This window comes from Mastigoproctus giganteus, chromosome 13 (genome assembly GCF_048544385.1).
Source record: "Mastigoproctus giganteus isolate SK-2022 chromosome 13, ASM4854438v1, whole genome shotgun sequence".
Taxonomy (NCBI): Eukaryota; Metazoa; Arthropoda; class Arachnida; order Uropygi; family Thelyphonidae; genus Mastigoproctus; species Mastigoproctus giganteus.
This window is the reverse complement of record NC_143587.1, coordinates 92,649,048-92,663,764: the sequence shown is the minus strand read 5'-3', so window position 1 is coordinate 92,663,764 and position 14,717 is coordinate 92,649,048. Positions and strand designations below refer to the sequence as shown.

The following is a 14,717-nucleotide window of genomic DNA, read 5'->3' as shown; positions in this document are numbered from 1 at the left end:
TAGAAAGAATACTTGATGAGAATCAACTGAAAGAGCAAGCTGGCTTTAAAACAGGATTCTCAACTATGGATCACCTTCACGTAATATCACAGCTAATGGAGAAAGCAAATGAATATAAAACACCATTATGCCTGGCATTTGTGGATTATGAAAAGGCATAGATACCTCATATATTATGATTTTGAAGAAAATATATGAGAACGCTACCTCCTTTATTAGACTAGACAAAGACAGTAGGAAATTTAAAATCAAGAAAGGAGTTCAACAAGGAGACACAATATCTCCGAAGCTGTTTAATGCTGCCCTTGAGGAAGTTTTCAGAAGATTAGACTGGTCGCAGAAAGGAGTCAATGTGAATGGAGAATACCTAAAATATTTACGGTTTTCAGATGACATTGTGGTCATAAGCCATGATCCCCGAATTAGAGGAAAATCTTAATCAGTTATGCACAGTTAGTAAGGATTTTGGACTAAAGATGAATATGGCTAAAACAAAAGTAATGATGAACAAGTATGCCACAGAAAGGGACATAATGATTGAAGGAGCAGTAATTGAAAAGATGTGGTCATATACTTATCTGGAACAAGTTATTAGCTGTAATAATGATAAATGGCTGGAAGTCAAGAGAAGAATAAATTTTGGATCGATAGCATTCAGGAAATATAGTCACATACTGAAGAGCAATATCCCAATTTGTCTGAAACGTAAAATAATGAACCAATGTATACTCCCCACCATGACTTATGGAAGTGAAACTTGGGCACTCACCAAAAGAATGGAAGAGAAGCTGAGCACTACACAGTGAAGAATGGAACGAATTATATTTGGGAATCAGACTGTTAGATAAGAAGAGAAACACATGGATTAGGCAGCAAATTCAAGTAAAGGACATTCTTATCAAAAGTAAAGAACTAAAATGGTCTTGGGCACGACACATAGCTCGAAGACATGGTGACAGATGGACTAAGAAAATAACAGAATGGTATCCAAGAGAAGCTAGAAGAAAACCTGAAAGACATCGGTGGAGATGGATAGATGAAATTTGTGAGTTTGTGGGTAGTAAATGGATGGCCATTGCGCAAAACAGAAGGAACTGGAAAGTTGCTGGAGAGGCCTTCATCCTGCAGTGGATTGAAATTGGCTGATGATGATGATGACTGTCCGCCAACTGAAGACATACAATTGACCCCTCCATTGTTTGGACAATATATGTACTAATTTTGCTTCTAAAAATCTTAAAATAACAGCGGATCTAAATGCCAAATCCAACTTCTGGCAGAGCGGTTTTACCAACCATAGAGGATTAGCTCTCAAGGATTTAATTTTTATCCTACAACTTAAGTGTGCAAAACTTGTCTGACAAGCTGTTCACATTCTCTACTGTGAATGGCAAATCAAACATAGATGTCACTCTTACCACGGTTAAAATAGATGAAATTCTAATTGACTTGGATGTTATTCCAAGCCTTGTGAATAGCGACCACCCTGCTATTGTATTTGGTTTGAAGCCTTAACAGCAATATAATGATTCACAGCCACAGGACCTTGGCTGTTTCTCAATGAATACCATTAAATGGAACATCAAAGATTACCTGCTCACCATTTTCTCTGCAGATGTTGTAGACAGTTTAAACATTATGACGGCAATGGAATTCACAAATTTCGTCCAGACCCACCTGTATTTGGCAATGAAGTACTCGGCCAAAAGAAAGTGGACCCGAAGAACTTCTGTTCCTTGGTGGTCTTCAGACTTAAGCAAGTTCAACAGGCTAGAAAAGAATTCCAGCAACATAGGCACCTTTCTGCCGAGGATGTTTGGACCTACAGCGAAGCTTATGGTACCCTAATGAAAAACTATCAAAAGGCAATTGCCAACTCAAAAGAAGGCTGTTGGGAAATTTTCGTAATGGATATCTGAAATAAAGAACTGTGGGGCTTGGTTTACCGGATATCAAGGAACAAAATGGCTTGCGAAGATGTTTATAGCACAGTTAAAGTAGATGGTCAAGAGACTCAAGACTGGATTCCATAATTAACAACCTTTTCCCCAAAGATCTAGATCTAGATTCACCTGAACAAATGCAAATACGTCATGATAATGAAAAGTATGAGGACCATCAGACATTGAACCCTTTACACTCCTGGATTTGGGCTCTGCCGTGGCAAAGCTCAATGTGTAAGAAATGTCCAGGTATTGCCCTGATTGAGAATACAATCATAGTTAAATTTTTTGAAATTTTTCCACACATTCTTTTAAATTTGATGAATAAGAAGGAATATTTCCTCGTCAATGGAAAATAGCTCTACTAAAGATACTGCACAAGCCTGAGAAATTAATATCAGATCCATGGGCCTACAGACCTATTTCGCTTTTAGCCAACCTGGGGAAATTGTTTGAGCGAATGTCAGCCCCAAGAATCCAAAAAATGCTAGAAGGTCATCAGTTATGTTCAGAAACACAATACGGCTTCAAGAAAGGATGGTCAACTGAAGAAGCTAAAAATCTTCTGACCAACTGTATGTCCAACTCACCTGCTAAATACATATTTGCTGTGTTTGTGGAATTTCAGGGTGCGTTTGACACTTTGTGGTGGGAAAGTGCCCTCAGGAGCTTGAGATCCGCAGAGTGGATGCGTACATCTATAGTGTTATGCGATCGTACTTTAGCAACAGACGTATTAAGGTGGTGGCAAAACATCTTACGTACTGGGCTCGGGTTTCAAGAGGATGCCCCCAAGGATCAATGTTGGGACCTCTCCTCTGGAATGCTGTGTTGGATCATTTTGGTTAATGGGGGAACACAATGGTATCAGTAAGATAACCTATGCGGATGACTTGGTGATCATTGCTGATGGAAGCACAAGGAGAATAACTGAAGAGAAAATACAGCGTATCTGGGATGATTTGATGGCATGGGCTACAGTCAATAAACTGAAAATATCCTCTGGTAAAACCAGTTTTATGACTTTTAAGAACCATTTTAGCCACAATAGACCACCCAGAATCCAACTAAATAATACCCAAATTCCCTATGTATCCCAAACTAAGTAGTTGGGTATTACCTTAGGTGATAAACCCAGCTTTCTGCCTTGTGTCAAAACTCGGGGACAAAATCCGTTTTTTCACAGCCTCGGTTATCAAAGTTGGTATTATCAAAGAAAACTTTGAACCTTTATTATAAATCCATATTTTTTGTCTATTATATCATATGCAGCAAGTGTTTGTTACCAGAAAGTATCAAAGGTAAAAGTAAAACAGAAACTTATTTCTGCACAAAGATCAGTTCTTCTGATGATCAGTAATATTTCAAGGACTGTTTCAAATAACACACTCCAAATCCTTGGCAGTATGATTCCTGTAGATTTATATATTGCTTTCTAGGGTTTGATTTACTATCTAAAAAAAGGACAGTCTAAGACATTGCTTGGAATTATGACTGACCGAGCCAGTGACTTTAAAAGGGAGAAGAAAAGGCTTTGGAAGGAATTTACTGTTGTCTAAAAAAGATGGGATGAGAGCAAATTTGGGCTTGTAACAAGAAAGTATATTATGCAAGTGGAATTCTCAACAACCCCTGGAGTTATTTCATGGTTTAGACCTTCTACGACAACTTCTTATCTGCTAACAGGGCATGGGTCCCTCCAGGCTAAGTTATTTGAGCGTGGCCTGGAGCCTGATCCATACTGTTTGTTTGTTTGTTTGTTATTTGGTTTTTAGGAGCATTAGCAACTAAGGCCATATTGCTCCGGGGATATGCGGTGGTCATTCCCTGACCTTTCTGCATCCTCCGTATTTGGTGGTCACGGGCTCAAACTCCAGTCTAATCAAGAAGCGTGTGCTACGCGCTGCTGCTCCTGCCCACCTGGCTATGGATGCGCCAATCCATACTGTACATGTGGGAAATATGAAACGTGGATTCGTGTACTTCTGAACTGTCCATTGTACTCTCAACCTAGAGCGGATTTAATGTCTGTGGTTCCAAACTTTAGCATTAGCATTAGTAGAGGCATTTGATGCAAGAAAGCAAGCTTATGCAGCATCAGCCAAAAAAAAAACCCCACTTCCACTTCACCCCTCTGTTAGTTCAAAATACCTGTCCAGCTGAGCCTTAAACTTATTTAGGCTATCAACCTCCACTACAAGGGATGGAAGTCTGTTCCACCAACCAACCACCCGCTGTCTAAAGGCAAATTTCCGCACGTCTATCCTACATCTGTCTTTCCTCAATTTGAATTTATGCCCTCTCAGGTGATTTTTCTGAGCTAGAGGAAGAATCCCATCAGCATTGAGCATGCTCAAACCATTCAAGGCTTTATACACCTCTATCAGATCACCTCGCTGGTGCCTAGTCTCCAGACACTGTAATTTGCAAAACTTAAACCTTTCTTCGTAAGAGCACCCCTTTGTTCCATTCACTAATCTTGTTGCCCTTCTCTGTACTCGTTCCAGCAGTTCTACATCCTTCTTGAAATGAGGCCTCCAGACCTGTATACAGTACTCTAGGCCTGACCATTGCCTTATACAAGGGAATAATCACTTCCTTATCCCTGCTGGAAAAATTCCTGTATATCATTGACAATACTCCATGAGCTACTCTTGCAGCCTGTCTGCACTGCTCAGAGAACTTCATATCTGCCTGCACAACCACCCCCAAGTCCCTTTCATTCTCTACCACTGTCAGTGTAGTACCACAGAGTTGATACGTTGCTCTGGGGTTGCTGTTTCCCATGTGTAGCACTTTACATTTGTCAATGTTAAACTTCATTTGCCACCTCTCAGCCCATCTGCTCAACCTTTCCAATCCTGTTGCAGTAGCATAGTGTCAGTAGTGTCCTTGACAACCCTGCCAACCTTTGTATCGTCTGCAAACTTGGACATTAAGCTTGATATACCATCATCAATATCATTTATAAATACAGAAAACAGTAATGGACCCAACACTGAGCCCTGAGGGACTCCACTAATAACATTAGTCCACGATGAGCAGTGTCCATTGATTACCACTCTCTGTCTTCTCCCCCTCAACCACCCCTTTATCCATAGCAGCAATTTGCCTCCAATGTCACACTGCTCCAATTTGTGTAGCAGTCTTCCATGTGCAACAGTATCAAAAGCCTTTCTAAGATCCAAGTATATAATATCAAAGCTATTCCCTGCATCCAGTTCTTTTGTGACTGCATCATGGTATCCAATCAAATTGGTCAGGCAAGACTTCCCCTTAACAAAACCATGCTGTGTCCGAGATATAACTGAAGTATTGTCTAAATGATCCTGCTGTGCTTCTTTAACCAGTGCCTCCGTTAATTTTCCTGGAACAGAAGTTAAGCTCACAGGTCTATAATTACTTGTGTCAGCCTTTGATCCTCCTTTGTGAATTGGGGTCACATTTGCACATTTCCAGTCTATGGGTACCTACCCTGAGTCCAAGGAAGCTCTCATAATTATGGCTAAGGGTTTGCTTACTTCCTTTGCTGCCTCCTTTAATATAACTGGATAGATCCCATCCACCCCGGGTGCCTTTCTTGTGTTTATCTTCAACAGTTTCTCCTCCACTTTACTCCCAGTTATTTCAAGATTCTCTAGCTTACTGCTAGAGTTGAGTACACCTCTGACATTCCCCTCGCTGAATAACTCCTCATGTGTGAATGTCGATGCAAAATATTCATTTAGTTTGTTAGCTACCTGAGCAGGATCATCAACAGTTGACCCATCAATATCAAGTGGACCAATCTGATTCATCCCCTTCCTTCTAGAGTTTACATAAGTAAAGAACTCTTTGCTGTTTTTCTTTGCATCCCTTTCCAAGGATTTCTCATAATCTGCCTTCGCCTGCCTAACCTAAACTTATTGGAGAACAATGTAAATATCTTAGTTGAAGATCATAATAACTTTTCTGCTCTGCAAACCTTCTCAAGAACAGTTTTCATATTGAGGACTCAGCTAAGAACTTCAGCTTCTCCTGGGAATTGACTTCACAAAAGACAAAAAGACAAAAGGTTTGTGTAAACAGAAGATTTATGTCAATATTGATATTGACAAGATTTATGTCAATTGTTATTGTAAAGATTGGTTTCTGTGAAACAAGGTTTATGAGAAACATTTCGTAGCTATCTCATTGTGCTTGTTGGCAGGTTTGAAAGTTCTAGTGGACAGACTAGACAGTATTGATAATTGTCCATTGTGTGTAATTTAATTATATATTGTTTTCCTCGTTTTCAGGAATTCAGAGACTAAGCATATTTCAAACAAGTTTTATATATATTTATCTGTCTAATATAATAATTACTGTTTCTCGGTGGTAATGAGGATAATTTGTGGAAGTTTTCCACTAGTAATTCACTTGTCGCTGGTATTGCACTACATCTAGTGGGTGCGGGATTTGTGCATTTGGCACAAATGGATAACGTAAACCCGGGCCTAGAGAAGGGCATTGTGCAGCAACTGCCTTGTAGAGGTGCTACACCAAAACAGATGAACTACGTGGAGATGGGCTTTTACCTAGGAGCCACCCTTCATTCTGATATACACGTACGCAATGCACCAGGGGGTCAAATATAATATAGTATCTTATATATGTGTAACGAGAATGTTAATGTATATAAAATATACATCCATTTCTGCTAGATCCTAAGCCACATTGGGATCAGTAAGGAACTAATCCCAATATGGCTTAGGCAGATACAGAAGCCAGTTCAGCACAACCTCAGAACAGTTGTAGCTTGACTGTTTCTTGTATACACTACAGGCAGGTAATCCATACATTACATTACATTACTCTTCCAGTGGCAACGGTCATGGCACAGACACACCACAAATAAGTTATATCAGATAGAACCTGTAATCAAACTAGCAGTCTAGTCTGGGTAGGAATCATAAAGAGGAAGTTGTTCTTGCTTGCCTCTTCTGAGGGCTCCTGGCCCTCCTCTGTGTGAGAATTGTAACACCATATTAACTATCTGTTATATTTTGTCCCAGTGTCCTCGTTTTATGAGTGGATGTCTTTTATTTTTTTACAAGTGTTAGTCATCTGACTGAGCCCTGTACACTCAGTCAGATTTTTATCCAACAGTGACCTATGTCAGCAGTCTAATTGTTTAAAATCAATAAACTTGTTTACTGTTATTTAATATGTACCTTTTATACCATTTTTACGGATATTTATCCTTATACATTTTGACTTAATGACCTAACTCTATTGTTCACTGAAAGCTGTTTTACCTTTCACTTTTACACAGTCTGGTTTTGACACACTGGCCTTTGATGTTGTTGTGTCACAAAAACCCAAAACAAGCAAACGAACCTTCCTCAAGAACCATGGAGAATTTGTGACTCTAACTTATTATTGCTGCACACAATCCAAAAAAAAGTGTGATCATAATGCAGGTGCTGTGCATCTTCAGGTCATCACATATAAAAAAAACTTTCACATTGGAGGATTTTAAAAAATGAACTGTTATTAAGGAATTCACAACAAGGAATATTAAATACATATATATATATACACAGTTATGCCCAGTTAATTTATTAAAGTACAAATAAAATAAAATATAAGTACAAATTCAGTAGCTTTCGGAACACGTGTCCCTTTATCAACTGACAAATTTGAATACATTACAAGCAAATGTGGCACGTTACTCATGAGTCATTGTTGTAGCACGGACGTGTGCTGCCTTACGCCAGTGATCATCCATCAATAAAACGGTTGTCTCTAGGATGGGATGTATACGCATGCCTTTCTGGCGATTTAATGCCTTAGGGTTGTTTATTATTATGTTTAGTGACTCTAGCCATAGGCGGTGGCGAAAGTGTCGTGCGTGGTCCACTATCTCAAAGTCGCGCTTGGGGTCAAGATCGTGGTTGGTAGCCCAAAAATGTTCTGCGAGCACGGACTGGTCAGTTTCGGCAAGCCGGATTGCTCTGTCGTGTTCCGTAAGGCGATCCTGGAGACGTCTCGATGTCTCACCTACGTAGCAACTGTTACAGGCCCTACAGGTGATACGGTACACTACATTGCTGCGTAAGACAGGTGTGACAGGGGTCTTCACACTGGAGACAAGTGAACGTAGGCTCTTACCGGGTAATTGCACACATTTGATGTTGTAACTTCTCAGGATCTTCGAGATACGTCCTGACACTCCTGGATAGTACGGAATGTAGGCAGACGATATGCCGACTTGCTTCGGAGGTCTTGGGTTGGAAGTAAGTTCTTCTGCCTGTAACAAGCATCTGTTAAGTACATGGGATGGATAACCGCATCTGGTTAGGTCCGCCTTCACACGGGAGATCTCGTTACGTCTAATTGTGTCGGTGCTGGAATGGCTCCAGGCCCTGGAGAATAGGGTGCGGGCAGTGCTATTGAGATGGCTTGGACCGTGGCCGGACCCGTAGTTGGTGAATTGACCGCACCATATGGGTTTGCGGTATACTGAGGTCTCTAGACTTGGGCCTACGCGATGCACTAGCACGTCCAGAAACGGGAGCGAACCGTCCACCTCTGATTCTACGGTAAACTTGATGAAATTGGATAGAGAGTTGAGGTGTTCCAGTAGTACCGTTTCAGAACCACGTGGTATTATGGTAAAAATATCGTCGACGTATCTACACCACGTTGTAATAGGTGTAGGTGGGTTCTGGTGTATCTGCTCCTCTAGATCTTCCATGGCGATGTTAGCTACTACGGAACTGACAGGGGCATCCATAGCAGTGCCATGTACTTGTTTGTAGAGTGAGTCTTCAAAGGTGAAGATGCTGCTAGAGAGGCATAGGTTGAGGGCGGTACAGATGTCATCAGTGGATAGTGACGTCCTGGATTGGAGGCTTAAGTCGCTCTCAAGGAGCCTTCTGGCGCAGTGCACGGCCTGTTGGACGGGAATCGAGGTGAATAAAGAAACCACGTCAAATGATGCCATGACAGAGTTGTCAGGGATCGAAATGTCCTTAATGAACACCTCAACTCTCTATCCAATTTCATCAAGTTTACCGTAGAATCAGAGGTGGACGGTTCGCTCCCGTTTCTGGACGTGCTAGTGCATCGCGTAGGCCCAAGTCTAGAGACCTCAGTATACCGCAAACCCATGTGGTGCGGTCAATTCACCAACTACGGGTCCGGCCACGCTCCAAGCCATCTCAATAGCACTGCCCGCACCCTATTCTCCAGGGCCTGGAGCCATTCCAGCACCGACACAATTAGACGTAACGAGATCTCCCGTGTGAAGGCGGACCTAACCAGATGCGGTTATCCATCCCATGTACTTAACAGATGCTTGTTACAGGCAGAAGAACTTACTTCCAACCCAAGACCTCCGAAGCAAGTCGGCATATCGTCTGCCTACATTCCGTACTATCCAGGAGTGTCAGGACGTATCTCGAAGATCCTGAGAAGTTACAACATCAAATGTGTGCAATTACCCGGTAAGAGCCTACGTTCACTTGTCTCCAGTGTGAAGACCCCTGTCACACCTGTCTTACGCAGCAATGTAGTGTACCGTATCACCTGTAGGGCCTGTAACAGTTGCTACGTAGGTGAGACATCGAGACGTCTCCAGGATCGCCTTACGGAACACGACAGAGCAATCCGGCTTGCCGAAACTGACCAGTCCGTGCTCGCAGAACATTTTTGGGCTACCAACCACGATCTTGACCCCAAGCGCGACTTTGAGATAGTGGACCACGCGCGACACTTTCGCCACCGCCTATGGCTAGAGTCACTAAACATAATAATAAACAACCCTAAGGCATTAAATCGCCAGAAAGGCATGCGTATACATCCCATCCTAGAGACAACCGTTTTATTGATGGATGATCACTGGCGTAAGGCAGCACACGTCCGTGTTACAACAATGACTCATGAGTAACGTGCCACATTTGCTTGTAATGTATTCAAATTTGTCAGTTGATAAAGGGACACGTGTTCCGAAAGCTACTGAATTTGTACTTATATTTTATTTTATTTGTACTTTAATAAATTAACTGGGCATAACTGTGTATATATATATGTATTTGAAACTATGGACCCCAGTACTCCAGGCCCATTTGTCACTAAGGAATATTAATATTTTTAATTTTCTTACACATAATAAAAGTCCTGAGTTTCATTCTTGCCACCATAATTGTACATACCTTCTGAAGAGGTATATAATATCTCATATTTTGGGATTTTATATGTTTAATTTTGCAATCCAAGAAGGGCCAACATTTTTCTCTTCTAACTATGCCTCTCATTCAATAAACTTAGTAATGTAGTGCCGATTACTGTTATAAAAGCTGGTCATATAGCTCTTGCATGAATCTATAATTAGGGTGTGTGTGTGTGTGTGAGAGAGTGAGAGAGAGAGTATTTGTTCTATATAGCTGAAAAAAATATACATTTGATTACAGTTGTGAATTTTGCTGTGGTCATTAAATCTCTTTTCTGTGTGTATGTAAATTAAGTCACTATTTAGAGGGGAGTTTAACTGTGAAGTTTTTTTTTTTTTTTTTTTTTTGCATTTTCCATACTGCTTTGTCAAGCCAAATTTATTTCCCCCTAATCTGTAATCAAATGTACATTTTTCCAAATTTTTTACCATTAAAAAAGTTGGTAAAATTTAAATGTGAAATGATACTAAAGATGACAGCAAGTTAGTTTATCCCTTATATTATGTGCTTATTAGAGAGAACTCAACGTTTCCTACCTGTCAATCAAATCATAGTTGACTAACAGACATTTTCATGTAATTTTATAGACTAATTTTCTAATTCAATAAATGTGTGAATTACTGAATGGAACTGAAGTTTATCTGCTGTCAGAGCTGATTGGCCTGCTGCTTTTGCTATAGCCATGTTTCTCACATGACCCAGTAGCATACTGCTGGGGCCTGTGCAAATTCCTGCAGTCAGAGCTGGTTCTCCTTCCACATGTGTTTCACAACATTTTTTTTTTGTGTTTAAAAAATATCTGAGCAGTAACTTTAATTCAGTTGGAGCTATTTTAGGTGCAAAAGTCAGATGTGCTCCCTTACTGCCATCAGAGCTGGTTCTGATGCATGTGTTATTGTCCATATTTGAAGGCAAATTTTTTACAGCATGCTATGCTCATCAGCAACACCAAAGCATTTATATTTATGATAAAAAAAGGAAACCTATCTTTTAACTTTTATTCCTCTATGCAGATATATCCCCTTTTGGCAGTAAGAAAAATTTTGTAAGCAGTACATGAGCCTGATATGCTATGCTAACCAGAGGTAATTTTCATCCAAATCAATTGCCTGCATTGTCACAGTGACAATATTGGATCAATGGCCCAAAAACCTAGGGTGACCAGCCTATCCTGATTTTGGGCTTAATGTCCTCAAAAAAAAAAAAAAATTTGGGCATGCTGATTTTTCTGGATTTTCATATAAAGCTATTTTTCTGAACAAAATATTCAATATTAAAATTAATAATATATAATTTTGTTAATTTAGCATGGCACTTAACATTATTGTAATACAACTATAATGGTTCTTGTTTAGAGGTAAAGAGTGAAATACAAACAGTATTCTTGTTGACATTTTTTAAAGTAGTAAAATGAAGTCTGTCTATGTAGAAAAAGAATTAATAAGGAAATAATGAAAATGGAAGTGAATGGTATGTCTCTTTGGAGGTTAGAATTTCCAAAAAGGAAAAACTAGAATGAATAGAAGGGTATGTTTTTGGTTCCCAGATGTGAAAACTCCAGAATGCCAATGAGTATTATGTCTCCTTGATTGGCTAAAGCTGTCACATACTGAAATTTTTCTTTCATTATGCTTTTTCATAAAATTTATTTATGTTTCCATTAAAAAATTATGAATTTTTCTATTTTTGTGTTTTTTGGGATATTGTTTTTCTACTTAATGTGATCATTATTTTTTTTAGATAAATTATCATTTTAATTTATACAGATATATATATTTTTTTTTTTTTTTTTTTTACAGCTATCTTCATGCAAAGAATATAATTCACCGTGATCTCAAATCGAATAGTATCCTTTTAATTATCTAGCATTTTTCCATACTCATGAATATACTTATCTTTAATTTTTTTTTAATTGAAATAACTGTATCACAAAAAAAAGAAGAAAAAACATATATTGTATTTCCACATATTTTTGCCACCGTTAAACATACAGCCACCTGCTATTAAGTGTCTCGTCAATGTGAATTGGCTGTAATGTGAATAAGTAAATGCTATTTGAAAATTAGGTATTGGTTTTTGCACAATTTCATCCCCAACACTAATTTTTGTGGTGTGCTGAGGAATACAAATTTACACCAACAGAGTTTCCACATCAACATTGTGTAGTCAGTTGAATCACATGCTTCATTGTGAAATGCTTGTTGATTGGTATTCTACAATTTTTGTTCTTTGTGGTGTTTTTTTTTTTCTTTTTTTTTTTTGCAAATTTTTTTGTGTTATGCATAAATATGGGTGGACCAAATGACAAGAATGTTTACAGGAACCATTCTGGTAATCAAATTGGTGGTGGTGATCATAAAAGAAAGGCAGTAACATTTGAAGAGAAGCTAGATAATTGAAAGGACATGATATTGCTCGGGCAACAGGAAATAAAGGGGTCTGGGTTACGCACCATTAGAAACAATGCCAAAACAATTAAAACAAGCTTTATTGCTGGAACAAGCCTGAGTGCTGAAAAATCTGTGAGATCACGGCCAAAGGAAATTGAGGAGGTGGAGTGGCTTCTAAATGTGTGGATAGAAGATCAAATGAAAAGGCAATCTGGGACAAGCTTTCTTGCCATAAAAAGAGAAAGCTTTATCAATTTATGAAAATTAAAGGTGAAAATCTGGTGGAAGTGCCTTCCTTTAGTGCTAGTAGTGGATGGTTTTAAAAATCATTATGCTTTCTATAATGTAAAATTATGTGGCAAAGCTGCCAGTGCAAACAAGGTAGCTACAAAGTCATTTCTGCCATAGTGAAAAAATTTATTGAGGAAGAAGAAGACTACACCTTAGATCAAATTTTCAATTTTGATGAAACAGGTTTGTACTGGTAGCAAATGCCATTTAAAACCTATGTTTTTAAGAATGAAGCATGAGCTCCAAGCTTTAAGGCTGCAAAGGATCATATGACTGTGATGTTAGGTGCCAATGCTAGTGGAGACTTAAAGCCTAATCCTGTAGTAGTGTACTACTCTGCAAGTCCTGAAAGGATACCTTAAGTCTGCTCTAGCTGTCTACTTTAGGTCAAGAAAAAGAGGTTAGATGAAGGGACAAATTTTTTTTCTAACATTATTGTTGATGTTTTCAAAGGTGTTTTTAAAAATTATTGCATGAAAAAAATATTGGATTTCAAGATTATCTTTATTTTGGACAATGTGCGAAACCATCCTTGCACCATTTCTAAGCTTTCTGAAAACATAAAAGTCCTATTTCTACCTCCAAATACAACCTCTCTTCTTCAGCCCATGAACCAAAGTGTGATAGCAGCTTTTAAAGCTTATTATTTAAGGCAAACATTTAAGAAGTTGATTGCAGCTACTAAAGGAGATAATAAGGAAAGTGTTCTTGAATTTTGGGAGAGCTGTTGACATCATTGTGAGGGCCTGAGGTGATGTCAGTAAGGACTACCTGCATGCAGTTAGGCAGAAGCTTCTCCCAAATTTTATTCATGATTTTAAAGGATTAAAGCTGTCAGTGGAGCTCCCAAGAATCAAAGAACATTGTGTTGCTCTTGCAAAGCAAGTTGGGTTTGAAGAAGTGGAGAGTGAGGACATTCAAGAGCTGCTCAAGTCCCATTGTGAAGACCTCTCTACAGCTGGTCTACAACTTGTTGCTGAGGGGAAAGTGGAAGCTGGAGATGAAGTTGAAGTCCAGGATTGCAGCACCACCAGAGCTTTCCACTTCTCTTTTGTTTTCTATCCTGAGGGAAGTTGAGAAGTAGTTGCAGCACTTAGAAGACAATGATTACAGTGCAAAATGCAGCAAAATAGCTGTTCTTGGAATAGTCTTATTTGGCACCATATGAACAGCTAAAAAAGAAAAATGACAAAGCTAATATATATTTTTAAGTCCCACCAAAAAAAAAAAAAAAAACAGTCAGAAGACAATGAACCATAGTCATTGTTGATTAACTATTTTTTTGTTCTTACCCTGCAACCACAACTGCACCTGAAAGTGATGATGACAATGACAACTTTCTGTCCCTGTCTTCATAATTCAGATGTCTCAAACCTTCCTCTTCCCATCAAGTTATCTTTAAATTTTTTTCAAGGTAAATGTTAAGTTTACTGTATTATTTCATTATTAAATAAAGGTTTAACATGTAATTTAAATTGTATATCCTTTGTGTTAGGCTGACTACTAAATTTGTTTAGATTTTGAGTAATATTTTTTGTGATCTGCCCCTAACCCTATTTTTCTGTACGCCCTATTATTTTTATTGCACAGTTTTCTATAATGTGAGGTCTCACAAGAATGCAAGTATCACGTTATAACAGAAATTACTCAAGTTCGAATAGCAAAGCTTAATAAACGGTACTCGTAAGGTGAGTACCATTTATTAAGCTTTGCTATTCGAACTTGAGTCCAATCATATCGGTACTTTAAGAAATTCTATAACTTATCAAATTGTCAAACAGAAATTACTGTACTTTTGTGCAACAGAAAGCTACAAAATATAATCCTGTTTAATTAAAACATCATTGCCGTATCCTGTGTACATATTAATAACCTGTGTGTTAAAAAAAAAGAAACAC

The 14,717-nt window shown here is 38.7% G+C and overlaps 1 protein-coding gene across 1 annotated transcript in view; it reads left to right on the top strand.

Annotated features, from left to right (window-relative positions):
* Raf (serine/threonine kinase raf oncogene) overlaps positions 1–14,717 on the top strand; it is a 439,038-nt gene that overhangs the window by 359,818 nt on the left and 64,503 nt on the right. The window contains exon 14 of the mRNA XM_090387771.1: positions 11,938–11,984. Coding sequence (XP_090243897.1) covers positions 11,938–11,984 — 47 coding nt within the window. The remainder of the gene's footprint in view (positions 1–11,937; positions 11,985–14,717) is intronic.